Source organism: Camelus bactrianus, chromosome 10, assembly GCF_048773025.1.
Source record: "Camelus bactrianus isolate YW-2024 breed Bactrian camel chromosome 10, ASM4877302v1, whole genome shotgun sequence".
NCBI classification, from domain to species: domain Eukaryota; kingdom Metazoa; phylum Chordata; class Mammalia; order Artiodactyla; family Camelidae; genus Camelus; species Camelus bactrianus.
Window position 1 is genome coordinate 50,899,940 of NC_133548.1, and position 24,749 is coordinate 50,924,688.

General features: G+C 56.9%; 1 protein-coding gene across 15 annotated transcripts in view; it reads left to right on the top strand.

The window, feature by feature from the left end:
• MYO7A (myosin VIIA) overlaps positions 1 to 24,749 on the top strand; it is a 91,920-nt gene that overhangs the window by 54,997 nt on the left and 12,174 nt on the right. For 4 of the 15 annotated variants that reach the window (XM_045509020.2, XM_045509022.2, XM_074372706.1 and 1 more), the window contains 20 exons: positions 1,534 to 1,660; positions 2,802 to 2,921; positions 3,406 to 3,600; positions 4,471 to 4,698; positions 5,854 to 6,024; positions 8,264 to 8,381; positions 9,115 to 9,241; positions 10,269 to 10,552; positions 11,513 to 11,703; positions 12,406 to 12,530; positions 13,225 to 13,382; positions 14,349 to 14,502; positions 15,657 to 15,812; positions 16,322 to 16,427; positions 17,741 to 17,854; positions 18,918 to 19,005; positions 19,163 to 19,269; positions 21,321 to 21,506; positions 21,974 to 22,090; positions 23,201 to 23,789. In XM_045509020.2, the coding sequence (XP_045364976.2) occupies positions 1,534 to 1,660; positions 2,802 to 2,921; positions 3,406 to 3,600; positions 4,471 to 4,698; positions 5,854 to 6,024; positions 8,264 to 8,381; positions 9,115 to 9,241; positions 10,269 to 10,552; positions 11,513 to 11,703; positions 12,406 to 12,530; positions 13,225 to 13,382; positions 14,349 to 14,502; positions 15,657 to 15,812; positions 16,322 to 16,427; positions 17,741 to 17,854; positions 18,918 to 19,005; positions 19,163 to 19,269; positions 21,321 to 21,506; positions 21,974 to 22,090; positions 23,201 to 23,647 (3,319 nt within the window). In that variant the 3' untranslated portion in view covers positions 23,648 to 23,789. Of the gene's footprint in view, positions 1 to 1,533; positions 1,661 to 2,801; positions 2,922 to 3,405; positions 3,601 to 4,470; positions 4,699 to 5,853; positions 6,025 to 8,263; positions 8,382 to 9,114; positions 9,242 to 10,268; positions 10,553 to 11,512; positions 11,704 to 12,405; positions 12,531 to 13,224; positions 13,383 to 14,348; positions 14,503 to 15,656; positions 15,813 to 16,321; positions 16,428 to 17,740; positions 17,855 to 18,917; positions 19,006 to 19,162; positions 19,270 to 21,320; positions 21,507 to 21,973; positions 22,091 to 23,200; positions 23,790 to 24,186; positions 24,447 to 24,749 lie in introns of those variants that run through there. The other 11 variants (XR_012509755.1, XM_074372710.1, XM_074372714.1 and 8 more) reach the window with 9 other exon arrangements.

Below are 24,749 nucleotides of genomic sequence, written 5' to 3' on the forward strand. Positions count from 1 at the left end.
GGACTTCTCTGAGGACTCCACCTGCACAGGATGGCTGGTCAGGAGAGCCGAGCCCATGAACCTGTGTTAGATGGCTGGGAGGACTGCAGGATGGGACTGGTGAGGGGTCAAGTGCCATTTACCAATGAGAGACTTGAGGCCCAGAGCCGGGAAGAGGCTTGCCCAGAGGCCACTGGCCTCCCCTTCATTGCTCCTTGAGGCCAGTTACTACCTCCCAGAGATGGTCTTAGTGCCAGGGGCCACCCGCCTCCAGGAAGAAAGTGTAGCTAGCTGCCCAAGATATGTTTAAGGGGCATGAATTTGCCCTGAAGTGGTCACTTCTAGAGAACACAGTGCCAGGAGCCCAGGACCAAGTCAGAAGGCTGGAGTGCCAACTCCCTGAGGGACCACAGCTAGTCCCTCGCTTCCCTTGGCCTCAGTCTCTCTGTCTCTAAAGTGAACGGGGTAAGGGGCTTCCAGCTACAGGTAATAACGTCTTCACTGGTCTGTGACAAGGTGGGAAGAGAAGGATGTTTCTAAAGCTAAATTTGACTTATTTAAAGGGCTGTTCTTTGCTCTGAGATTTCACCCTTCATACTTTTTGGATATTAAAATTACCTTTGTTTTCTAAAACGGTTGTGATATAAACAGTGGGCAGGTGCTGTGTATGTGGTGCTTTGAATGTCCTTATTTGTCTTGATAATAAGTCATTATTTATTTATTTATTTATTTATTTATTTTGAAGTTGTACTGTCCCTGAACTCTCAAAATCAGGGCGCCCCACTGATTTAGTCCCTCCTTCCTGCCCAGGCCTGCCCTTCAGAGAGGAAAGAGCAGCAGTGAGTGCCCCCTGGTGGTCACTGCGTGGTGGTGGGTCCTGCCCTTGGCCCTGAACAGGCAGGCAGCTTCTGCTGAGGGTTTACAGTGCTGGGCACTGTGCTAGGTCCTTTATTAAGCCTTGGCTCATTTTTCTTAGGATCCTGCTAGGAAGATGTTATGATTTCCCTTTAATATGAAAACCAAGCAAAACCAAAAATTACCTTCATTGCTTTAAACTGGCTACAGAAGTAATACACAGCCACTTAAATATTCAAACATTCTAGAAATATATCAAAAGTCAAAGTCCCTACTCATTCCATTCCCCAGAGAAGTTCCCCAGGTGTTTTTTCTATTGTTCCTGCTTCCATGAGAAGTGAACTCACCTGCTTAGGCCACGCAGCTTGGTGAGGGATGAGGCAGGGTTGGAGCCTGTGCTTCTTATCAAAGTGGTCAGCGCGCCCAGGAGCAGGGTATGCACCACCCTCTGCATCCTGGGGCCCCGGCCGTGGGCTCTGGATTGGAGTCAGGAGCATGCTTCATGCCTGATAAACCTGTCTCCAATGCCAGACCCCCTCCAACGGCCCCAGAGCGCTGGGCTCACCTCCCCAACCTGGCCCCCGCTACACCTCCACCCTGTGGTCTCTGGCAGGTAGGAGAGCATGCTTCCCACAGGCTGCTGGGAGGGGTGGGGCTTCCCCCTGACGCAGTCTCCTCCCTTGCGTCCCGCCTGCCTAGGGATGAGATCTACTGTCAGATCAGCAAGCAGCTCACTCACAACCCGTCCAAGAGCAGCTATGCCCGGGGCTGGATCCTTGTGTCTCTCTGCGTGGGCTGCTTCGCCCCCTCCGAGAAGTTTGTCAAGGTAGGGGTGGTGTTTGGCCTCCAGGGGTGGGAAGGAGGGCTGAGCCTGGTCCCCAGCGTTGAGGGGCAGAGCATGGGGAAGAAGCTCAGGGGCTTGGCAGTAAGGCCCTGCCTGGCCGTCTCCTCCCAGGCCTCCCCGCCGCTGGCTGCCCGCTGCCTGCCGCCGCAGGGCCCATCTTCCTGACCCCTTCATCCCTGGCTCCAAGAGCCCCATTTTATTTATGAGGACACTGAGTTTGACAACAGCACCCCCTGGACCCTCCACATGCTTGTCTGGAGCACTTTAGTTTGTCTCAGGCCATTTTCTTGACTGCTCCTTAGTGCCAGGCTCTGGGTGCTGGGGACACAGAGGCAGGGCAGGTGATGGCAGGACCAGCCCAGCTGGTCAGCCCTGTGAAGAGGGGTCAGGTGGTCTCTGGAGGGAGAGGAGCAGTTATGCTGGGCAAAGTGGGGTATGGCATTGTGGGCTGACGCAGAGGGCATGGCTGAGGCCAGACAGGTGGCCTGTGCCAACCTGAGGCACGTGGACTTGATCTGGAGGGCAGTGGGAGCCCTGGAAAGCAGAGGGGTGTGGATGGACCTGCCTTGAAGAGCAGGTTCTCAGTGTGGGTGGAGGGACCGGAGACCCAATGAGGCTGCTCTGACGGACCAGGTGTTACCAACCCAGGTCCTTAGACTCTTTAATCAATAGAAATTGATAGAGGCCAGATGAGAAATTGAGGCAAGGCTTTACTGGGACTCTTGCTGCAGCACTAGGGAGCCAGAACAAGAAACAGGTGCTCTGAGTTGGGGCAGGTTCTTCCTTAAATGGGGGGAGAGTAGAGGTGCGGCTTCGGTGGTCTGCCCTCCCACTTGGTGGTGCCACGTGCAGGGGTCATGCGCAGTGCCCTGCTTTTGCTCCCCGTACCTCAAATGTAGTTTTTTTTTTGTGGCCTTTTTGTATCCTGTTATTCATAATTATCCCAGCCGCACCTGTGTGCAATTATTTTTAGTCCCTCATAGTTTTTGTAGTCCGTTGCTCACGGAGTCATTTGTCCAGGTGCGAGCACTCAGGTAAAGGGTCTCAAGTCCCAGACTATCTCACAGGCAGGCAGAATGAGGGGGGCCGGAGTGGGTCTCCTCAGCTGGTCCTCTGTCCGTAGTACCTGCGGAACTTCATCCACGGTGGACCACCTGGCTACGCCCCGTACTGTGAGGAGCGGCTCAGGAGGACCTTCGTCAATGGGACTCGGACACAGCCGCCCAGCTGGCTGGAGCTGCAGGTGTGGCCCCACCCCCCACCCCCGGCATGCATGTGTGTGGCCAGTGCCCCAGAAAATTTCCCTGCTTTGGAATTCTGTGGTTCTTCAAGCAGCCACCCTCAAGTTCTGGAATCTCAGGCCTGCTGGAACAGGAAAGCCCCCCGTGATGATTGACTCCCATCTGCTGGCTTCATAGTCAAAGCGACTTGGGCAGGGGGTTTCCTCTGCTCAGTGGCTTCATCTGCAACATGGCGATAGGGATACTCATTTCACAGGGTCTTGTGATGGTTATGTGATGTGAGGGCAGAAGCCCTGGCATGTGGCAGAGCCCGACCACCCAGCTCAGGCGCCCCAGCTCAGGGGGGAGCACAGCAGGGCTCCCTGGGCACCTGTGACCAGGGACAGGCAATGCCCCGTAGGATGCTGGGGTTCGAGGGCTTCAACCCCACAGGGAGCTGGGAGCCTAGAGGGAGCGAGCTGTTCTGAAGCGAAAGGATTTCCACAGACCCTCCTGGGTCACTTTCAGGCCACCAAGTCCAAGAAGCCCATCATGTTGCCTGTGACGTTCATGGACGGGACCACCAAGACCCTACTGACAGACTCGGCGACCACAGCCAAGGAGCTCTGCAGCGCGCTGGCGGACAAGATCTCGCTCAAGGACCACTTTGGGTTCTCCCTCTACATCGCCCTGTTTGATAAGGTGAGGTGGGCCCCGGGCGCCTCCTCCCCAGCACCACCTGGGCCGCTCCCGAGCTCCCACCCCAGTGCTGCCACCTCCTGGTCCAGGTTCCTAACCTTCCAGGGCCTTTTTCCTCCTCTGTAAAGGAGCAGTGCTCCTGGCTCTGCCCTGACTTGTTAGGACCACGGAGAGGTCTAAGCACCTAAAGAGGGGCCCACAGGTACCATGGAGATTGAAACCCAGAGCTCACCTCAGTCATATGTGCCCAGGTGCATTCAGTCGTCTGCTGGTGACAGCAAGAACAGAGACTGGAGGGACATAAAGCCACTGGCTCTCACTGGCTGTTTTCCACTTGCAAATGGGACTGTAACTCCTTATCAAGGTGCTGTGGTAGCTTCTTTTCACTTGTTACTGGTCACCCGGAGTGTGTGCCTCCTGGGGCACACTGGGCTTGGAGCCTTCTCTGCCGAGCCGGGCCTGGGGGTGGGTGACTTTGCCTCCACACCCAGCATCATCACATCTGGCAGAGGTGCCCCCCTACCCCTCGCCCCAGCAGGTCCAGGGATACAACCATGTTATCAATGCCGTTTGCCTGGATTTTTCTCACCAACAGATACTGCCTGTGTTTTCAGTGACCATTTGTCCATCAAAGTTTCACAAAAGACTGACGCTAGGAAGTGGGAACTCCCATGTGGCTGTGCCTCCTCAGAGCCCGAGGTGGGACCCAGGGGTCCCATGCTGGGCTGCCTCCTGGGGGACCTGGCCCGCCCCTCCTCTCTCTCAGCCTCGGTTTTCCATCGGCACGAGAACAGCTGGCACAGCCGATGGCTCCTTGTGGTCCTCCCTGCCTGCTCGCCCTTCTGCTGGGTGACCTCCAGCCCTGTCCCGCAGGTGTCCTCCCTGGGCAGCGGCAGTGACCACGTCATGGACGCCGTCTCCCAGTGTGAGCAGTATGCCAAGGAGCAGGGCGCCCAGGAGCGCAACGCCCCGTGGAGGCTCTTCTTCCGCAAGGAGGTCTTCACGCCCTGGCACAACCCCTCTGAGGACAACGTGGCCACCAACCTCATCTACCAGCAGGTGGTGCGTGGGGTGAAGTTCGGGGAGTACAGGTGTGAGAAGGTGAGTGAGAGCTACCTTGTTTTCCCAGTTTGGCTGAGTGTTCCTGTCCGTGACTCACGCTCTGCGAACGCGGGGGTGAGCCAGACCGAGGCTGGGCCTTAGCTAGGCTTCTCCTGGATTTCACACCGCCTCCAGGAGCAAGGGCTCTGGAGAATAGCCTGCGTTCTGCCCGTGGGAGGCGTTCCCACACTGCTGCAGTGATGGTGCCCGGCACAGGGGGTGCGCTTCAGAACTTGCTGTATTGTTCTGAGTTAGTCTAGAAAGTCCTGCTCTAAAGGAGTAAGAGAGCCACTTACTTAGACCAGAGTTTGCGAATGTGTATCCTTTTATCTCCAGAGGACAGGATTGATGTGGTTTTGTTTTTGACGGTGATGCTGGTTTTTGTGATACTCATGGCTCTGTTGGTGATTATGGTGGAAATGATGGAAATGAAGGGGAGGTTTGGTGGCAGTGGTGGAGGTGGTGACGGTAATAATGTGGTCTTGGTGTTGGTGAGCTGATCGTCAGGCAGGATGCATTAGTACGGCCATATCAGTTGCTTAAGTTCTGAAATACTTTGAACTAGTTGGAAAACATCTACTGTCTTCAAGGTGCCCAAGGGTCTTTCTCTGTTGTCGCTGCTGCCAGAGCCCTGGGGAGCCCCAGGAAGGCATCACTGGGGCTGCCGTGCACCAGCTTCAGGCAGAAAAGTGGCGGATGCTCAGTGCCCACTGGCTTTCTGAAGCCTCTGCAGTACAGCTTACTGGTTGTTCAGTACTTTGACTATGCCCGGGTGATGTAGTGATGGTGATGGAGGCCGTAACAGTGATGCATTCCCCTCCTCTGATAGTCTCCAGCGGTACCCAGGCCCCCTGTTCTCCAGGGCAGGCCCTTCTCACTGGGCTGAGGATGTAGTGGCTGCAGCATGACCGATGGGCGGGCTGGACTCTCTGGGTCAGCTCGTGTGCCCTGGGCAGAGTCCAGCTCTGCTGGTGCTGAGGGGACCCAGGAGAAGGCAACGGTGTGGCCCTGCCCTTGGGGAGCTCCTGGTGGACCGGCAAGAGCACAAGGTCCCAAAGGCTGGACTCTGCGAGTTACAGGAGGCAGGGCCTAGGGGCTTTGGTGGTGCAGAAGAGCTTCCCAGAGGGTGTGTGAGCAAGATCTTCCCCCGCCTAGGAGGATGACCTTGCTGAGCTGGCCTCCCAGCAGTACTTTGTGGACTATGGCTCCGAGATGATCCTCGAGCGCCTCCTGAACCTTGTGCCCACCTACATCCCCGACCGCGAGATCACGCCCCTGAGGACGCTGGAGAAGTGGGCCCAGCTGGCCATTGCTGCCCACAAGAAGGTGGGAGTGCTGGGGGATCTCGAAGGAGGGGCTTTCTGGTGGCCTGGCTGAGGGGCAGGGACCCGAGAAATCAAAGGGGTCACAGCTCTCACCTGACATCTGTCTGTCCATGGGGCTGGGGGGACAGGACGGCACCCTTGACCTCTGCCTCCCAGCAGCCTTTCTCCACCATGGATATCGGTTCACTTGGGTTTTCTGCGCTCTACTCTGGGCTGGGCGCCAGAGACACAGAGATGGATCCAATCCGCTCTGTGGCCTCGTGAGGGAAACCAGGGGTCTGTGGGTCCTGAGGGTCCCAATTCCCAGCCTCCCACCTGCGCTTGCTAGAGCTGCAGCTCAGGAGTTGGTGCATGCTGGGGCAGTGTCTAGGAAGTGCTCCCTCCTTCTCCCTGAAAACTCTGGCCCAACTTCCTGCCTGAGGAATTTGAGGTACAGGCTCCCTCTGCCCCTTGCTTAGGGCCCCAGGCCTATGACCAGTCATGAGCAGAGCAGGGTGGCTTGGTTGGGAGGGACCCTGGCTGCTGGAGGGGGCCCCACGACTTCCCCATCTCAGGCCCTAGTTGTGTGAGAGCGGGACCAATTTGCACATAAGTTGCCAAGGGCTCCAAGGTCAGCGGCCTCTTCCCTAACCTAGGAGCCCCATGTGTCTCCCCAACTCCGCCCCCCAACACTTTGCCTTCCTGGGTTAGCTGCCCACAAGGCTCCACCTGACACTGAGGGCTCCCTGCATCCCTCTGCATCTAGGCCTGGCTCACCCCCAGGCCCTCCCTGCCCTCCAGAAGAGACTCGTGCTCTCCCTCCCCTGCTCTGTCTCTCCGTCCTTGGCAACCTCCTCTCCCTCATCTGTCACCCCTCACACCAGTCAGCTGTTGAAGCCCATCCATTCTGCTGGCTGACAGCTCCAGCCTCTGTCCCCCACCTCCGCTCCTCTGCCTTCCCCGGGCCTCCTGCGTGTTCACTGCCATCATGCACGTGGCCTGTGGTTGTTCTGGGTTGGGTGCCACTGCTTATGAATTCCTTTTGTTTTGGGCACTTGCCACGTGTGGGCACTGCACCAGGCCTTTGAGACCCAGCTGTGAGCAGAGCAGATGTGGCCTTTGCCCTCGGCCAGCTCACGGGGTCTCTGCCCTGCGCCGGCAGTGCCCTGGCCTGTGCGCGTCCCAGAGCCCTGTGCCAGGCCTCTTGTAGAGTGGACAGATGTGAATTAGCATGGTCTTTAGGGTCATCAGGGTAAAAATACTTTATTTTGAGATAATTTCAAGCTTAAAGAAAAATTGTAAGTTAAAAAACTAGACCTGCTGTGTGCAGTATACACGTCACCCTGACTCGCCAGTTGTAACACTGTCCCACATTTGCTTTACGATGTTCTCTGTCTGCACACATACATATTTTTTCTGAGCCATTTAAGATTAGGTTGGAGGCACTAAGCCCCTTGTCCCTGAATACCCACTGCTCCTGGGGTGGCACTGCCTCAAGGCCCTTGCTTAGTGCCTGGAAACGCTACCGTGGATGCGCTGACTCATGCGTGACTTTCTCTATGTTTGTGTTCGTAGATGATAAAAACCCTGAGTTCATTCTGATCCCTTCAGTCCTCCTCCAACACCACCCAGTTCTTACTGAAGCTCGTCAGGATATTTTTAGATAATAAGACGTCGGTGCTTTAGTTTTTTGGCAGGAGTGTTGCATCACCCCCGCTGCTGCCCAGCCAGGCTCCAACCCTTCTCCATTCTGCCATCATCCTACCTCCCAGGCCTGCCTGTCGGTGTCCACTAAAAGCCCATCTCGCAGTGATGGGCGGCCTTGCTCACATTCCACGTCACTTGGCTCCTACACGTCCGTTTCCAACTCCCTCTTCTCGGTCAGCTCTGGCTCGCATCCCCCACCCTCCTTCCCCCTTAGCCACTCATGTTCCTGTTCCCCAAACACTCCCCCAACACCAAATCCCTGCCTTTGCACCTTGCACGTGTGCTGGCTGGGACTGTGGGCTTTCTTGTCACTCTGCTAAATCAGGAGCTCCCTGAGAGAGGACCCACGTTTCTCTAGTAAGTGCTCACTGATGTCGTTGGAATTGGAGGAAGATGGAGTGATGGGAGTGGCTATGGGCTGGAGGGAGGCCATAGTGCACAGGGGGACGTGGCAGCCTGGGGCCCACATCTGGCTTCAGGACAGGGACATTTTATTTCCAGACAGAGCTTGTGCCATGTCTTCTGTCCCCCTGTCCTCATCTGTCCACCTCCAGGGGATTTATGCCCAGAGGAGAACTGATGCCCAGAAGGTCAAAGAGGATGTGGTCAATTATGCTCGCTTCAAGTGGCCCTTGCTCTTCTCCAGGTTCTACGAAGCCTACAAGTTCTCAGGTACCGTCAGCCCTCCTGCCTCCAGCCCCTCCCTCTATGGCTCTGGCCCTCGGTGGAGGGAGGGGAATGGTTGGAGCCAGACCCCAGCCTCCTGCCTGCAGGGTTGCCTGGTCTCTCTGGGTCAGTGGGCTGTGCCTCCCTGCAGTCCAGTAGGGCTCTGTGGCACATAATAGGTGCCCAGCCACACACTGGGTTGAACGATTGAGTATTGTGATCATTAAAGCACCTACTGTATACAGAAGAGGGCAGCCCAGAGCACAGGCTGGGCTGACTCTGAAGCTGACAGTGGATGCGGCCGACACAAACCTGCACAGGCCATTGACTTAGCCATCCTCAGCCCGTCAGTACCAGGCGTCTGCTCTGTGCCAGGCCCTGTGCCGGTGCTGGGCTTCATAGGACCACCAAATATCAGGTCAGAGGGAACCTTGGAGCTCGGTAGGTCCAATCGCTCCCCATAGCCCACCTCACCGCAGGCCAAGGACTTGTCCCAAGCTGCACAGACACCAGTGGCCAGGATGGGGCTCAAACCCAGCTCTATAATCCAGCACTCTCTTCCTGCCACACCTCAGGTTTGGCTTGTAGGGAGGTTGTGTTCTCTGAGCCTCAGTTTCCCCATCTGTAAGATGGACATCAGTATACCTCACTCTAGCCACCTCCCTGGTGGTTATGAGGATCAGAAAGGGCAGGGCCCAGGAGTGAGGAGGCGCCCTCTCAGTGCCTGCCTCTGCCCCAGGCCCCAGCCTCCCCAAGAACGACGTCATTGTGGCCGTCAACTGGACAGGCGTCTATTTCGTGGATGAGCAGGAGCAGGTGCTTCTGGAGCTGTCCTTCCCCGAGATCATGGCCGTGTCCAGCAGTCGGTTAGTCCAACCCCCCCCCCACCTGCTCGAGTGCAGGGCAGGGACTTGTCTGAAGCCGCGCAAAGACCAGTGGTAGGGATGGGTCTCAAACCCAGGGTCCTGATTCAGCACTTTGTGAAGTGAGGAGGTGCAGGTGGAGACACAGACAGACAGAGGAGGAAGGAGGGGACTCCTGGGGCTTTCCTGCAGTCATGGGGCCTTTGAGGGAAGCCTCTGCCTCACAGAGGATATCACCAAGGTGCAGAGACACATAGTGACCTGTCCTGGTCGCATGTGGCTGAGCAGGTGGTGCTGCACAGTGCAGAGCCCTCGGGCGCCTTCCTCCTAGTAGGGTGGACGGGGTCCTTGCAGTGCATTTGTGGTTGCTCTGAGATGGGTGTGGAAGATTAGGAGGACAGTTGGGGGCAGTTGAGCGTGTACAGAAAGAGCTGGCCTCACCTCCATGTCCTCATCCCTAAAATGAAGGTCTTTCCTTCAGTAACAGTAGTGAGGAATAAATACAGTAATTTGTAAACTAAAAAGTGCAATCCACATGGGAACAATGGTGGGGGTGGGTTCCTGGAATTGACTGGGGTTCCCAGCAGTGCCTCCTCGCCGATCTGGGGCTGGTAGGAGTGTCTCTGGGCTGTGTCCCAGGTGGGCCAGGGTTGGGTCATGTCTGGCTCTGACCAGACACGGGATGCAGTAGTGACCAGATGGTCCTTGTCCTCCCGTGGCTTCAGTCGAGAGGGGAGATGGACATTGAATAAGCCATTTTAAAGTAAGGACCAGTGTGCTGAGGGCTGTGGGAGGGCAGGGAGGGCTTCCTGGAGGAAGTGGTACCTAGGCTGAGGCCTAAAGGGTGAGTGGGAATCAGACAGAAAAGGGGAAGTGAGCTCCCCCCTGCAGGCCTCCCCCTGGACCACATGTAACTGGCCCAGCCATGTCTGACTCAGGCTGAGCACATCTGACTGGGCCATCTCACCCTGGCTGGGCCAGCCTCTCTGGCTGGGCCACATCTGACTGGGCTGGCCTTGGTCTCCTTCAGGGAGTGCCGTGTCTTGCTCTCGCTGGGCTGCTCTGACCTGGGCTGTGCTGCACCTCACTCGGGCTGGGCAGGGCTGACCCCTGCTGGGCCCTGTTCTCCGTATTGGTCCTGCAGGGGAGCGAAACTGACAGCCCCCAGCTTCACGTTGGCCACCATCAAGGGGGATGAGTACACTTTCACCTCCAGCAACGCTGAGGACATCCGTGACCTAGTGGTCACCTTCCTGGAGGGGCTCCGGAAGAGGTCTAAGTATGTGGTGGCCCTGCAGGACAATCCCAACCCTGGTGAGTGGCTCCTGGCACAAGCTGCCAGTCACCGGGAGTCAGGGTGTTGGGCAAATCACACGGCTTGGCCTGGCATTTAAGGTTGCTAGTGCCTGTTACCCATTCTTCCTTGGATGCCCTCAGTTCCAGCTGGACCAAATAGCCAAACTCTGTGCCTTCAATCTGTGCCCTGTGGGGAAACTTCCTCTCCCTTCTCCCTCCACCTGGTCCTTAAATAGGTATCATTAGTCACCATCTCCAGAGAAGATCAGGGATTCCGGATCAGTGTTCCCCAAATAGCCACCAACTTCAAATGATGACAGCAATACAACTATGGTCTGAGCATCCCCTGGGCCTCCGAGGCCCTGGGCAGAGTATGAAAAAGAGATGAAATGACCGCCGGCCCTGCCCTCAGTGGGGAGAGGGGGTGGGAACAGAGAGTGACAGTCCCTGTGATAGTGCAGTGTCTCGGGGAGCCCAGAGGCCGTGGGGGCCTGGGCAAGTGGCCCCCATGCAGCCTGGGGCTCAGGGAGGACGTCTGTGTGTCAGGCCAGTGCTGAGGGTGGAGAAAAGAACTGAGCAGAAGCTGGAGGGATCAGGTGTGTCTGGGAACTGCAGGTGGTTGGGTGTGGCTGGAATGGGTGAGATGAGGTGGGAGTGGCAAGAAGTGAGGCAGAGGGAGTCAGGAAGACCCTTCGAAGGACAGGTCTTGTGAGCATGTCAAGGAGTGGGGGATTTCTCCTAGGGCAGTGGGGAGCCACAGAAGGCTTTTGAGCAGGGGAGTGGCCCCCTCCAATGACTCTGTGTGGAGGGTTGTGGCAAGGTGGAGGCAGAGTGAGTGCTGAGCAGATAGGAGGGACAGAGCCTCAATTCTTCAGAGGGGAGGAGAAGCTTACAGGTCATCAACCCAAATAAGGTGTTTCAACCCAGTCCCTCTCTCCGTACCCCCACCCTGTGGCCCCACTTACCTCTGCCTTCCAGCGGGTGAGGAGTCAGGCTTCCTCAGCTTTGCCAAGGGGGACCTCATCATCCTGGACCACGACACAGGCGAGCAGGTCATGAACTCGGGCTGGGCCAACGGCATCAATGAGAGGACCAAGCAGCATGGGGACTTCCCCACCGACTGCGTGTATGTCATGCCCACTGTCACCATGCCACCACGGGAGATTGTGGTAGGTGGCCTGGGGTGGCAGATGGGTAGAAGGCTCCCCGGTCCCTCTTTGTCTTCTTCCTATAATGATAAAATGGAGTGAGCGATTACAATAGATTCATGCTTTGCAGCTTCTGTGAAGATGATCTGGGGGTCTTACAGGACCACAAACTTAAAGTTGGGGCAACTATCAAACCTGTGCCAGGCAGAAAGGGACCTAGAAATTGCATCAGATGAGGAACTGCCCAGGGATAGGAGATGGGAGGAGAGGTCTGGGGGAGAGGGTATCACCTTACACTATCAGAAAAGGCAGCCGGGGCACAGATGGGAAGGGAGGCCCTGGTCTCTCTGGAGCACCCCCCAAGCCAGCACTAAGGACTCGGTGCCACCCAGCTTTCCAGGCAGCCCCTGAGCCAGGCTCTGTTCACCAGGCAGTTGTCACACTGCGTCCTCTGCCTTGTCCAGGCTTTCTGACTGCCTGCCCCCTCCCTGGTTCAGACACAGGGCACCGAGGGAACGGGCTTGAGCCCAGCATGAGGGAGGTGGGGGGAACTTCAGAGATTGCCCAGGAGGAAAGGGGCTCCCAGGTCAGAGTAGGGCACAGGGTCCACCCCCTGGAGGCAGTCTCCTCCAGGCCTAGTCAAGAAGGCTCTGGGCTTTACCATGTTGATCCCAGGGCCCCAGGTGGAGAGCCGACCTCAGCTGCCTGTCTCCCTGTCTCTAGGCCCTGGTCACCATGACCCCCGACCAGAGGCAGGATGTTATCCGGCTCCTACAGCTGCGAACGGCAGAGCCTGAGGCGCGCGCCAAGCCCTACACGCTGGAGGAGTTTTCCTATGACTACTTCAGGTGATGGGGCAGGGCAGAGGGGGCCCAGGACAGCGAGCTGCAGCTTCTGCTCCCCCCTGGTCTGTGTGTGCTTTGCAGTGCCCCCGTCTGTGAGCAGGGCCTGGGGCAGAGGGAGCCAGAGGGCAGTTTCAGTCCATCGAGATGACCCTTCTCGTGTTGTCATCTTTTCCTTCCTTTATTTAAGATACTGTGACCGTGCCCACCTCGGGTGGGGTCCTGGGCACTCATGACTCACACCGGTGTCTGCCTCTCTGCCTCCCAGTCCTGGTGGGGAGACAGGCACAAAACCAGGCAGCTGTTAGTCTGCGTGCCCAGCTTTGTGCTGGAGATGCTGGCGAGGGTGAAGGGGGAAGCGAGGCTGCCTGGAGGAGGTGTTGCCTGAGCTGAGCTGTGCAGGAGGGGAGCCGGGTGGAGGAGTGTTACAGGCAGCACACGTGAGAGTGAGCAGAGAGAAGCAGGGCAAGCAGGCAGGAGAGGTGGGCAAGGCTGGCCGGGGCACAGCCAGCCTTGTTAGTGTCTCCGTTTTCCAGCTGAGAAAGTAAGGCCTGGGGAGGGCTGGAGACTCATCCCAGGTCACACAGCGCAGCAGGGAAGAGCAGGGCCTGTTTCCTACCCTCAGCCCCCGGCACAGGGCAGGATGGGGCTGGGGTCTCCCAAACTGGCCATCAGTGCTGACTGTCCCCGTGCTGCGCAGGCCGCCGCCCAAGCACACACTGAGCCGCGTGATGGTGTCCAAGGCCCGTGGCAAGGACCGGCTCTGGAGCCACACGCGGGAGCCGCTCAAGCAGGCGCTGCTCAAGAAGATCCTGGGCAGTGAGGAGCTCTCGCAGGAAGCCTGCATGGCCTTCATCGATATCCACACCCGTGGGGGTTGTGGGTGACACAGAGGGTCAGGTAGGAGCCACCGAGGGGGACCTCAGGGCAGGCCTCTGGGCTTCCACCTAGACGCCCACTTCTGAGAGGCCCAGCTGGGTCCTGGGCAGACGTGGAGGGGTGCAGATGGGGTGGCTCCATCCGTGTGCCCAGCACCTTCCAGTGTGTCGGGGGCTGCCTCACCCATTGTCTCCTCGCCCCTGTCATTTGGTTGACAGATTTATATTGTGCCATTTGCTGGCCCAGGCTTGGAGACACAGCAGTGACCAGACCCAGTCCCTGGCCTCTTGGTGTTTTTAGTTGAAAAGGGCAGATCGGGGTCAGTGCTGCGGTGTGGCCTGATGGCACATTGAGCTGACCTGGCTTGGAGGAGCGCAGGGAGGGCTTCCTGGAGGAAGTGATATCTAGGCTGAAGACTGGGTAGGCTTTGGCCAAAGGGGAGATGGGTGGGGAATGTTCCTGACAGAGGGAGCAGCCTGTATAAAGGCCCTGAGGCAAAACAGCAGGACTCTTTCCAAGGGCAGAGAATAACTCAGCATAGCTGGAGTATAGCGTTCAAGCAGGGAATGAAGATGTGGGCTGACTGATAAAAGTTTCCCCAGGCCGAGTCAGAAGCTTGGTCCTGATTCCAGAGGGAGCCACTGGGCAGGGGGTGGCATGGTTAGATTTGTGATTTGATTTCATCCTGGTTGCTGTGAGGACTCCGGATGTGGGGTTGGGGCCTGAAGCAGGATAGCCAGTGAGGAGGCAGCCAGAGGTGTTGCAGAAGAGGGCGGGCAGTGGGCGTGTTGAGCCTGGTGGGCAGATCATGCCCATTTCCCAGGTGAGCAGCCTGAGGCCCAGGGCCACATGACTGGGGGAGGCATGCTGTTTGAAGAGTGTGGCTGCCTGCCTCCCGGGCCAGTACTCCCCAGTTGGCTACGGCCTTCCTTGACGGCTCCCCACCTATGCTCAAGTACATGGGTGACTACCCATCCAAGAGGGTGCGCTCAGTCAACGAGCTCACTGACCAGATCTTTGAAGGTTCCCTGAAGGCTGAGCCCCTCAAGGACGAGGTGTATGTGCAGATCCTGAAGCAGCTGACAGACAACCACATCAGGTGAGCTGGGATGGTGGGAGGGTGAGGGGGCAGGCCCCCCACCCAGCGCCAACAGCTGAGGGCAGTCTTAAAGGTCCTCCATCTGTTGTGATGGGGAGCTCATTTCCTGCTGCAGCGGCAGCTGGCTCTGCCCGGGAGCAGTCTCTCCTCACCCAGAGCAGGGGGCTGTCCTCAGGCCCCCTCATGCCCTAAGGAGGGAGGGTCAAGAACCGAGAGGTGGTGGCTCCGCTGTTGGAGTCTGTCCTCCCAGATGAATGCTCCCAGCTCCTCCTAATTTCCCACCGCTCCCTGCCTGAGCCGCCTCTGGACACCCCTCCCCAGCCCAGACTCTGCTGTCCGCCCACAGGTTCATCTCATGAGCAATGGTCCTATCCCTGGGTCAGGCTGAGCTGGCTGTCAGTCGGAAGCTCTGGCTAAAAACTCTTATGGGCTGAGGTGTTGGACCCCAGAGGGTGTCACCTCCTCCCTGATGGCTACGGCAGGAGTGGGAAGTCAGACACATGCTCATCTCAGAGCCGGACAGAAGCCCTACCTTCCACCCTGACTCCCAGACCTCCAGCTCCCTCCCCAGCTTTGTCCCTCTCTACGTCTCTTGCACAAATCCACATCGAACCATACCTCAGATCTTCTCACAGTGCCAAGCCTTTGTATATGCTGTGCCCACAGCCGGGAAAAGCTTTGCATATCAGAATTTCTTCATCCTTCAATGCTTAGATCAAATGCCACCTCCTTCTAGAAGCCCTTCAGGCTTCCCTTCTGCCAGGCCCAAGGAGCTTACAGTAGTGCCTGAGGGAGCCCTGGGGCTGGTCTAATTCAGTGCTATTCAAATAATAGACAGTTCAAGAGCTTCTGCCAGACTATAAATCATACTCTGCTTCCTTCATAGGAAAGTTTTGCTAAGAAAAAAGTGTTAGCTGAGCCAAATAGAGTGCTCAGTCACATAGCTGATTTTCATTCTGGCCTGAGCTCCTTACCTCCATGTGATTGGTAAGTGTGTGGCCTGGTGCAGGTCGGCCGACCACACTTTGAGTAGCACTGATTGGATCTGGCTGTCAGGGAGGTGGGTCCGTGTTGGTCCTCAGACGGGTGGGGGTGAGGAGCTGAGGGGTATTGGCCCGAGGTGCCCCTGCTGGACACCACACCTCTTCCTGCAGGTATAGTGAGGAGAGGGGCTGGGAGCTGCTCTGGCTGTGCACAGGGCTCTTCCCACCCAGCAACATCCTCCTGCCCCACGTGCAGCGCTTCCTGCAGTCCCGTAAGCACTGCGTGCTGGCCATTGACTGTCTGCAGCGGCTCCAGAAAGCCCTGAGGTACAGCAGTCTGCGAGGGGCAGGGGGCGGGGCAGGCACTGGGATGGGCTTCTGGCCACACCAGGCTTGTGAGCTGAGTCCCTTGCGGATGATGAGGTCGTGACTGCACAGTAGTTGGGACCCATCTTGGTACCACATCTGCCAGATAGATAAAGGCTGCCATGCCCAGTACCGTCTGGACACAGTTTGAGAGTCTGGTTGCTCAGAAAGGTATCTTCTCATACCTTCAAGTCTGTTGGGGAGGCAGGCACCTGGGCAGCACTCCATATCCTGCAAAGCCCACTTGTATCCTTTGCTTCACTCGGTCCCCCCCCAGCCCTATGAGGCGGGTTATCACATTTTAAGATGTGGAACTGGAGGCTTTAGAGGTTAAGTGACTGTCACCTCATAGGAAGTGGTGAACGGGGATTAGGACTGGGGTTTGCCTGTCTCCACGCTTCCCTCTGCTCTCCACTCCTGTGGCCCCAGGAATCTGCTGCCTCCTGATTCCCCCCACTCCTGGTTTTCAGAAACGGGTCCCGGAAGTACCCCCCTCACCTGGTGGAGGTGGAGGCCATCCAGCACAAAACCACCCAGATTTTCCACAAGGTGTACTTTCCTGATGACACAGACGAGGTGAGGGCCTCTGGCTTCGCAGTCTGTGGGTGCCCCTGAAGGAACAGACTTCCTTGGGGAAATGGGGGGCAGCCATGATGCTTCTTGCCCATCACCCCCACCTTTGCCCCCATCCTCCTGCCTCTCAGTGGAGTTAGGGCTTGGTCAAGAGGCCATAGACTTCTTGGGTCAGGAGCCCTTGGGTTCCCAGTCCAATCTCTTGCTTCCTTGAGACGGTCATCCCTCCCTCCCTCTCTGAGGAGCCTTGCCTTGGAAAAAAGTGCTTTCTCCCTCTGCCCTGAGCTGTTTGCTGATGCCACCTCTCTCATGCCAGCTCTGTTCCCGGGCACAGACCCTGCAGCCCCAGACACCTCCCCTATCACCCTGAGCCCACTTTTCTGTAGACTCCTTCCTCCCCCTTCACCTGGCCTGATTGTGGGTCCCCTCCATCCTGGCCCCCTGGGAGAAGATCCTATTTGTCTTCATGTCACACTCATTTGGTCAGGTTGACTCCTGATCACCCTCTTCCACATCCTAGCACAGCACCTCATGCAGATAAACAAGACAAACCTCGGAACTTCTAGTTTGAAAAGCACTTTTAAAACTTGTCTAGAGACTAAAGACTCAAATGCCATAGTAGGCTTCCAGTCACAAGGACAGAAAAACATCATAAACTTTCCTGTCCCTTGTGGAAGGTCACATGGAGCACCCCCACCCCCAAATCCCACTCCCTCCTCATCTGCACTTCCCCAGACTCCCCATCCCTCTCAACCCCAGACTGGGTTGCTTCCCCTCTCTTGACTCCCTACCCTTTCTGGAATTTGCTTTCTCCTTCCTCCAGCCTCTCTCCATCCAATTACCCGTCCCTTCTGTGCTCCCCTGGCCGCTGCCATCACTCATGCTTGGACAGCCAGGCCAAGGGCAGTCCCACTTGGAGGGCTGGGCAGGGCACCACCTGGGAAGACCCAGATGGGAGTTGCTTTTTCCTTTTAATTTTTCAGTTGAGGTATAGTTGATGTACAATATAGTATGTAAGTTTCAGGTGTACAACATAGTGATTCACAATTTTTAAAGGTTATATTCCATTTATAGTTATTATAAAATATCGGCCATATTCCCTGAGTTGTACAGTATATCCTGGTAGCATATTTTATACACAGCAGTCTGTACACTTCCTTATCTTCAAAGCTGTGCCCAGCTCTGGGGAAGCCCTCAGAGGGAAAGTGTCCTGCACAGGAGGGGCTCCTTCTAGTTGGAGGCACAGACATGGGACACGAGAGACCCTGGGAGAGGTCCTGCCAGAGCCAAGCAGGTGCCACCCCCGCCTCCCCCAGGCCTTCGAGGTGGAGTCCAGCACTAAGGCCAAGGACTTCTGCCAGAACATCGCCGCCCGGCTGCTCCTCAAGTCCTCGGAGGGATTCAGCCTCTTTGTCAAAATTGCAGACAAGGTGGGTGGTGGGTCATTGGTTGCTTATCTGCCTGCTGTTGGTCGGTCTGTTGGGAAATTTGCTGGAGCCCTAGGAACTCGAGGGGCTGTGGGGCGGGGACAGACACAGAAGGAGGGAGGGGGAGAGAGGAAGAAAGAGGTGCTCTTCTCTCCTATGAGGCATCCGGCTGCCCATATCCTTCCTACATCCCTGCAATGGCCCCTTATGTGGAGCAGCTGTCCCTACATCTTTCCCCTCTGAGGCATTGCACAGCCAGGCGTCATGCCTCTTGGGAGCCAACGTGGCATTCTGTGTTCTGGACACACCAGGCTCCTCACTCTGCCCCAGCACACATATACATTCCAGATTTGATCGACTAATCTGTCAGTTGCCAGGGTGAGGCCAATTCACCTCTGAAAAAACCCTTGAAGGGAGGTTGACATCTCCACCAAAGAGGTCACAAAACCTGGGCTCAGAAAGGTCACATAACTTATCCCAGGTCACACAGCAGGGACTCAGATCCGGGTTGCTCTGGCCCCACAGCGCAGGCCCCTGCCTCCAGCCACATTGCCCTCCCCCATGTCTGTGTCCATGGGAGTCAAAGGCCCAGCTCTGAAGCTGCTTCCCTGACCCTCGCAGGCAGTCGGGTGCTCCCTTCTGTGCTTCACCCACAGTTCCCTGTGCGTCTATGCCCATCTCCTCACTTCATGTCTGTCCCTGTGTCAGATACGGTGACCCAGAAGTGATCTCGGTGAGGTCCTGGGCTCCAGGAGAGCTTACAACCTGCAGGAGAGCAGGACATGGATGCCAGAGCATGCCCAAGGCAGGGACGGGGCCTCCTTCTCGGACTTCTCCCAGGGACCTAGGGCAGCATTCAGTGGCTCTTTGCTGAATGACTGGATGGGGTAACAGACACTCAGCAGGCACAGTTGGGCAGGGCGTGGCCGATGCACGGACACCTGCTCTGTCCGCGAGCAGAAGTCTTTCTGGAAAAGGGGCCGTCGTGGAGGCCTTGGGTGGGAAAGCAAGAAAATTCAGTATTGCTCAAATTAAGATGAGTGGACAAGAATGGCCATGTCCCTAGGTCATCAGCGTCCCTGAGAACGACTTCTTCTTTGACTTTGTTCGACACCTGACGGACTGGATAAAGAAAGCACGGCCCGTAAAGGATGGTAACGTGAGGCTGGGTCTTGGGATCATCTGATGTCTGGAGTAGGGATCGTGCTGGCTCAGGGCTGAGTGTGAGGCCCCCGTGGGTGCGGGGGCCGAGCTAGGGCCTCCCCGGGGGCTGGATGCTCCTCTGGGTGACTGACCACCTCTCTGCCACAGGAATTGTGCCCTCGCTCACCTACCAAGTGTTCTTCATGAAGAAGCTGTGGACCACCACGGTGCCAGGGAAGGACCCCATGGCTGATTCCATCTTCCACTATTACCAGGTGAGCGGCCCAGCACCTCTCTGCTGTGGTTGCCTCCATGTGCTGCCGCCTTGCCGGGCTCCATGAAAGCAGAGACCTGCTGTCCTTGCCAGGGGATGGGCCCGTACAGCCTGGCCTGGACGAGACCCCAGAGGTGGGTCCAACCTCAGATTCTTCTTCCCAACCCTCCAGCCCTCAGGCTGAGCACGCGGTCCCCACCTGGGTGAGGGACTGTCTTCTGAATTCCAGATTCTGCTGCTACATTGGGCTTTGTAAATGTTTTCCAGGTCTTTACGACTGTAGGCTCAGTGATCTCTTCTGATCCAGCCCATTTACCATTCTGTGGGAGAGACAAGCCAGGATGCTGGGAAGGGCATGGGAGGCGGGGAAGGCGGCACACTGGTAGAGAGAACCCTAGCATGGTAGCCAGAAGGGCTGCCCTCCTTCAAACCTGCGATCTGCCTCTCCCTGCACCCTGCACCATCCTCATGCCTTGTGGCCTGTTTAGTGAGTGGCACCGTCAACTACCCACTCCCCAAGGCAGAAATCCAAGTCAGTGTGGACCTCTCCCTCCCTGTCCCCCTCATCTCCCATGTCTCAAATCACTCACCTGACTTTATCTCCTGAATCCATCCCTGTCTCTCCATCACCACCCCTCCCAACCCGGGTCAGTCCACCATCTTCTGTCATCTGAATGAAGCCTGTAAGCTTCTCCCTGATCTTCCCCATCTGTCTTTGACCCCTTCAATGCATTCTCCACTAGGTGGTCACCATGCTTTCCCGATGATCCTCTCAGTGGCTTCCCGTTGCTCTCAGGGCAGAACTCCAAATCCAGGCTGCGGCCCCACCTGCGGGGGGCACTACCTACTTGTGCTGCCCTGTCTTGTACCAGCACTCCTTTGCTCAGCTCGCACCAGCTCCATTTTCTCGCGTCTCGCCTCTGGAAAGTTCTTCCCTTGGGTCTTCCCTTCAGCTACTGAGCTTAAGATGTCAACTCCATCATCTTATCTTAAGTCTTTCTCATTCCCCCAGACAAGGTTGGGTCACTTACATGCTCTCAAGCACTGAGAACAATTCCTTTAAAGACTGTGCTATATACCTCCGTTTGGTGTGATGACTGTCTGTTCTTGCCTTGACTACTGGTTCCACAAGAGCAGGGAGGGTGTATGTTGTTGCTTCAAGGGCTTGATAGCAGATGCTTAATTCATATTTGTTGCCTTGATGGATGGGTGAATAGGTAAACTTGTGACTCAGTGAATGTTTGGGTGGAAGGATAACGGTGGATATTTGCAGGCAGATGGAAGGACATGTGGAGAAATGAATGGGAACTGGACGTCGGTAGGCAGACCCACATGGGTGGGTAGGTGGGGGGTGGGTGGGGAGATAATATAGGTGGGCGAGTAGGTGGAGGGGTAGATAGATGGGTGAGTAGATGAAAAGTTGGGTAGACAGGAACTGACTCAGGTTTCTGATGTGCAGTGTGTCCTCGGGCCACCTGCGGTTTCCCCGCCCCTCAGCTAGTGGGTAAAGAGAGCTGTTCGGCCCCAGGAGCCTATGGGCGCCACTGGCCCTTTAGAAGCTTCATCTCGCTTTAGGTCAATTCCTCATCATCAGCTACTCTGGTTCTGGGTCTGGAAATTCAAGGTGGGAAAGGGGCGGGATCTGCTGATGAAACCAGCTGGTCTCAGGGGCACACAATGGGAGGAGGCCAGCCTGAGAGGCTCTTCCCAAGGAAGGCCAGGCCCGGGGGTTAGGGTTATGGAACAGTGCCAGGTTCACGAACTGGTTGCTCTGAGTTTCTTCATCTTTTGAAATGGGGCAGCTCACCTCACTAGACTATTACGGGGGGGGGGGGGTGAGATAGCACTGACACACGCTCTGCCTAAAACTGTGAAGCGCTGAATCCTGCAGCCTCATGCTGTTCCCCTGTACTGCGCCTTCCCTCCTGGGGGAGCAGGTGAGCCCAAGTTTGCGGTAAAGCATTAGCCCGGCCTCGTGGCCGGGGGTGGTTAAAGGAAGGAGCCCGCTTCCTCCAGGCCCCTCACCCCTCTGACGTGCTCTGTCTCTGGCAGGAGTTGCCCAAGTATCTCCGCGGCTACCACAAGTGCACGCGCGAGGAGGTGCTGCAGCTGGGGGCGCTGATCTACAGGGTCAAGTTTGAGGAGGACAAGTCCTACTTCCCCAGTATCCCCAAGCTGCTGCGGGAGCTGGTGCCCCAGGACCTCATCCGGCAGATCTCACCTGATGACTGGAAGCGGGTGAGCACGGAGGAGACAGTGGGGACAGGGGCCCCTGAATGGGTCTCTGGGCACCACAGGGTCAAGGGGGCCGGTTCTGGCCAGTAGCCCAGGGAAGTTATCTCCTGTGGCCCCTGTACATCATAAGGTTACCCCCTTAGACACGTGCCCACTTTTCTCCCCTCCGCCTGCTTTAGTTTCAATCCTCCAGGTAAGTCTTCCAGGCAAAGAATTCAGCTGATCACTTGGCAGTAATGTGCCCTGTCCTGGTTTCCATGGTGACCAGATTTTACTTGATACTCTTTGGGCTGCTTGCTTTGGGGAGGGTGGGGTTGCCAGGAGTCCATGAACTGGGGTAAGTGGGGAGCCCTCACGGCCTCCAGGACCCCCATCCTACACCTGGCCCTCCAGGGCCCATAAGGGTACTGACTGTGCAGATGGGGCAGGCGTGGGAGGAGAGAGGACTCTGACCTGCCCTCCCCCTGCAGTCCATCGTCGCCTATTTCAACAAGCACGCAGGGAAGTCCAAAGAGGAGGCTAAGCTGGCCTTCCTGAAGCTCATCTTCAAGTGGCCCACCTTTGGCTCAGCCTTCTTCGAGGTGAAGGTATGCTGTGGGTGGGTGGCTTCTCAGAAGGAAAGGGGGCAAGAAGGGGGGACCAGAAGACACAGGGGCTCCTCCCCACAGCTTTGGGAAACAGTGATGGTCTCTGCCCCCCGCCTGGCAGGGAAAGGAGGGCATCACCCTCCCCGGTAGGAGCCTCAGCTAAGTGCTGAGCCCTGAGCTCAGTCCTAGGACGCAGAGGGACCAGCACCTCAGCCTGGCAGGGGGGGGGGGGGCAAATGGGTAAAAAGACCAGAGCAATGGAGAATGACTTACCCTGCGACAGTGGGGAGCACTCATTGAGGTGGCAGAGTCTGGGAGGCCCAGCCAGACTGAAGGCTGAGGAGGCTTCCTGGAGGAGGCAGTACCTGAGCTTTCCAGGAAGACCCTGCAGGGAGTGTTCCTGGCAGACAGCCTAGCATGAGCAAAGACCCAGAGGTGTGAGAGCTCAGGCCTGGGCAGGAAGCACAGTGGGTGAATGTGGACAGGCACAGGGGGAGGAGAGCAGACTGTGGTGAGAGGCAGGTTGGTGAGCAGACAAGGGGTGGGTTTCCTCCTGCAGGTGGTGTGGCCACCCTTGGAAGGTTCTGAACAGGGATGATGGGGCCAGAAACCCACTCTGACTGCAGGGTTGGGGTGGATCTGAGGGGCACCAACAGAGGCAGGTAAACAGTGAAGAGGCTGATGTGAGAGGATGAAGGGATGGGTCAGGATGCAGAGGAGGGGGTGGCCTCGTTACACACCCAGGATGGAGGCCCTCTGAGAAGCCTGGCTGTGCAAGGGAGAAGTAGACAGATATACCTGAAGGCAGGTATAGGGTTCAAGGCTTTTTTTTAAAGATGAGAGATGGGCTCAGAGAGAACGATAGCAGAGGCAGGGCAGAAGGGATGAAACTGCTGCTGGGGTTGTTTGGGGACCCATGAAGGATTTGGGGTAGCAGTGAGGGCCCAGGAGAGGTGGAAACCATGAGGCACCCCTGCACCCCTGGTACCGAGTAGGCAGCAGGAGAGGTTGACTTAATACCAGCTCAGGGTGGCCTCAGTTCTGCCCCAAGTGTACATAACTCTTTCTGCTCTGGGTCCCCCATCTGACGGTTCTAGCTTCCTTTACTAGCAAACTACGGAGCCCAACTTCCCTGAGATCCTCTTAATTGCCATCAACAAGTATGGGGTCAGCCTCATCGATCCCAGAACCAAGGTGAGCAGTGACGGAGAAGAGCAGGCAGGGTGGGTTTCCCTGTCTGCGCATCTAACAAAAGCCCCAGACCCAACCCCAAAGGCCTCACCTGCCCCCACCATCTTCGCTTCATCCGCCCTCCGACCACATGTCTTGAGAGGCTGTCCCTGTTTGCTGTGTCTACTTTCTCCCCTCATCTGCTCCATCAAAACTGCTCTCAGAGTTACTAACACGGCCCTAGCCACTAAATCCAATGAACTCTTCAGTGCTTGGCCTGGCAGCATTACTGGACGTTACCAACCGCTCCCTCCTTCCAGAGCTCTCTCCCCATACTGGCAGGCTCTGCTAGGTACGGTGACTGCTGCACAGATCCTACCAGAGTAGTTCCTACCAAGCGGGCCAAGAGGCAGAGAACTACCACTGACACAGGAGGTACAACTAGAATTGTAAGCGAAAGGGTCAGTGACCCCCATCTCCCCCTCGGCTCCATGTGCCCACTTTTCTGGTTTTCCTCATCTCCCCCCTGGTCTCCCTGAGGCACTTCCATGGGCTGCTTCTCTACCCAGCCCACACATGCTGTGTTCTCCAAGGCTCTCTCCTGTCGTTGTCTTGTCTCCCTCCTCCAACTCCACTGGACCACCTCATCCAGGATCACAGTTTCAGTTCCTTCACGCTGTCAAATTTCCAACTCTGGCCCCGACACCTGACAGCCCCTGGACTTCCTTGCTTGTCCCACCAGCTGGCCCCAACCGAGGCCTGATGGGGAGGGCATCTGCCTCCCAGAGCAGCTCCACAACACAGCTCGACTCTACCCTCCTGCTCCTTGTCTCAGGGCCCTTTGTGTGGGTGGTGTCTGGGGCAGCACTGAGGGGAGTGAGCCAGACGGTCCAGGCTGTGCAGCTTCAGATGCTCTCTCCCCCTAGGACATCCTGACCACTCACCCCTTCACCAAGATCTCCAACTGGAGCAGTGGCAACACCTACTTCCACATCACCATTGGGAACCTGGTGCGCGGAAGCAAACTTCTCTGTGAGACGTCACTGGTGAGGGCTCTTCCTTCCAGGCCTGGCAGGCTCCCCGGCCTTGCCTGCAGCTTCAGACATCCTCCCAGCCTCGGGAACACACACGAGTGTGCGGCTTGGCCTGCAGTCAGGATCAAGTGTCACGCTGAGGCTACGGTCAGGTCAGCTTAGGTCTGGGGCAGGGGCTTAATCTAGGGCTGAGGAGCAGACCACTCAGTGAACAACTGCTGTTCAGGTGTCTTCCGTATCTGGGACTGAGCCTTTGGTCCCTGAGTTCAAGAGCAGAGCTGTTAGCAATGAGGCCTCCTGGGCTGAGCTCAACTGGTAAAGCCTTTACAGCCACTCCTGGAGGTAGGCATCCAGGATTTGAGAAGCCCACAAACTAGGGCCTTAATGTGGGGTCACAACAGCTTAGAAGCCTAGACATCTGGCTGGATGAACCTAACCCTCCAACTGTGCGACAG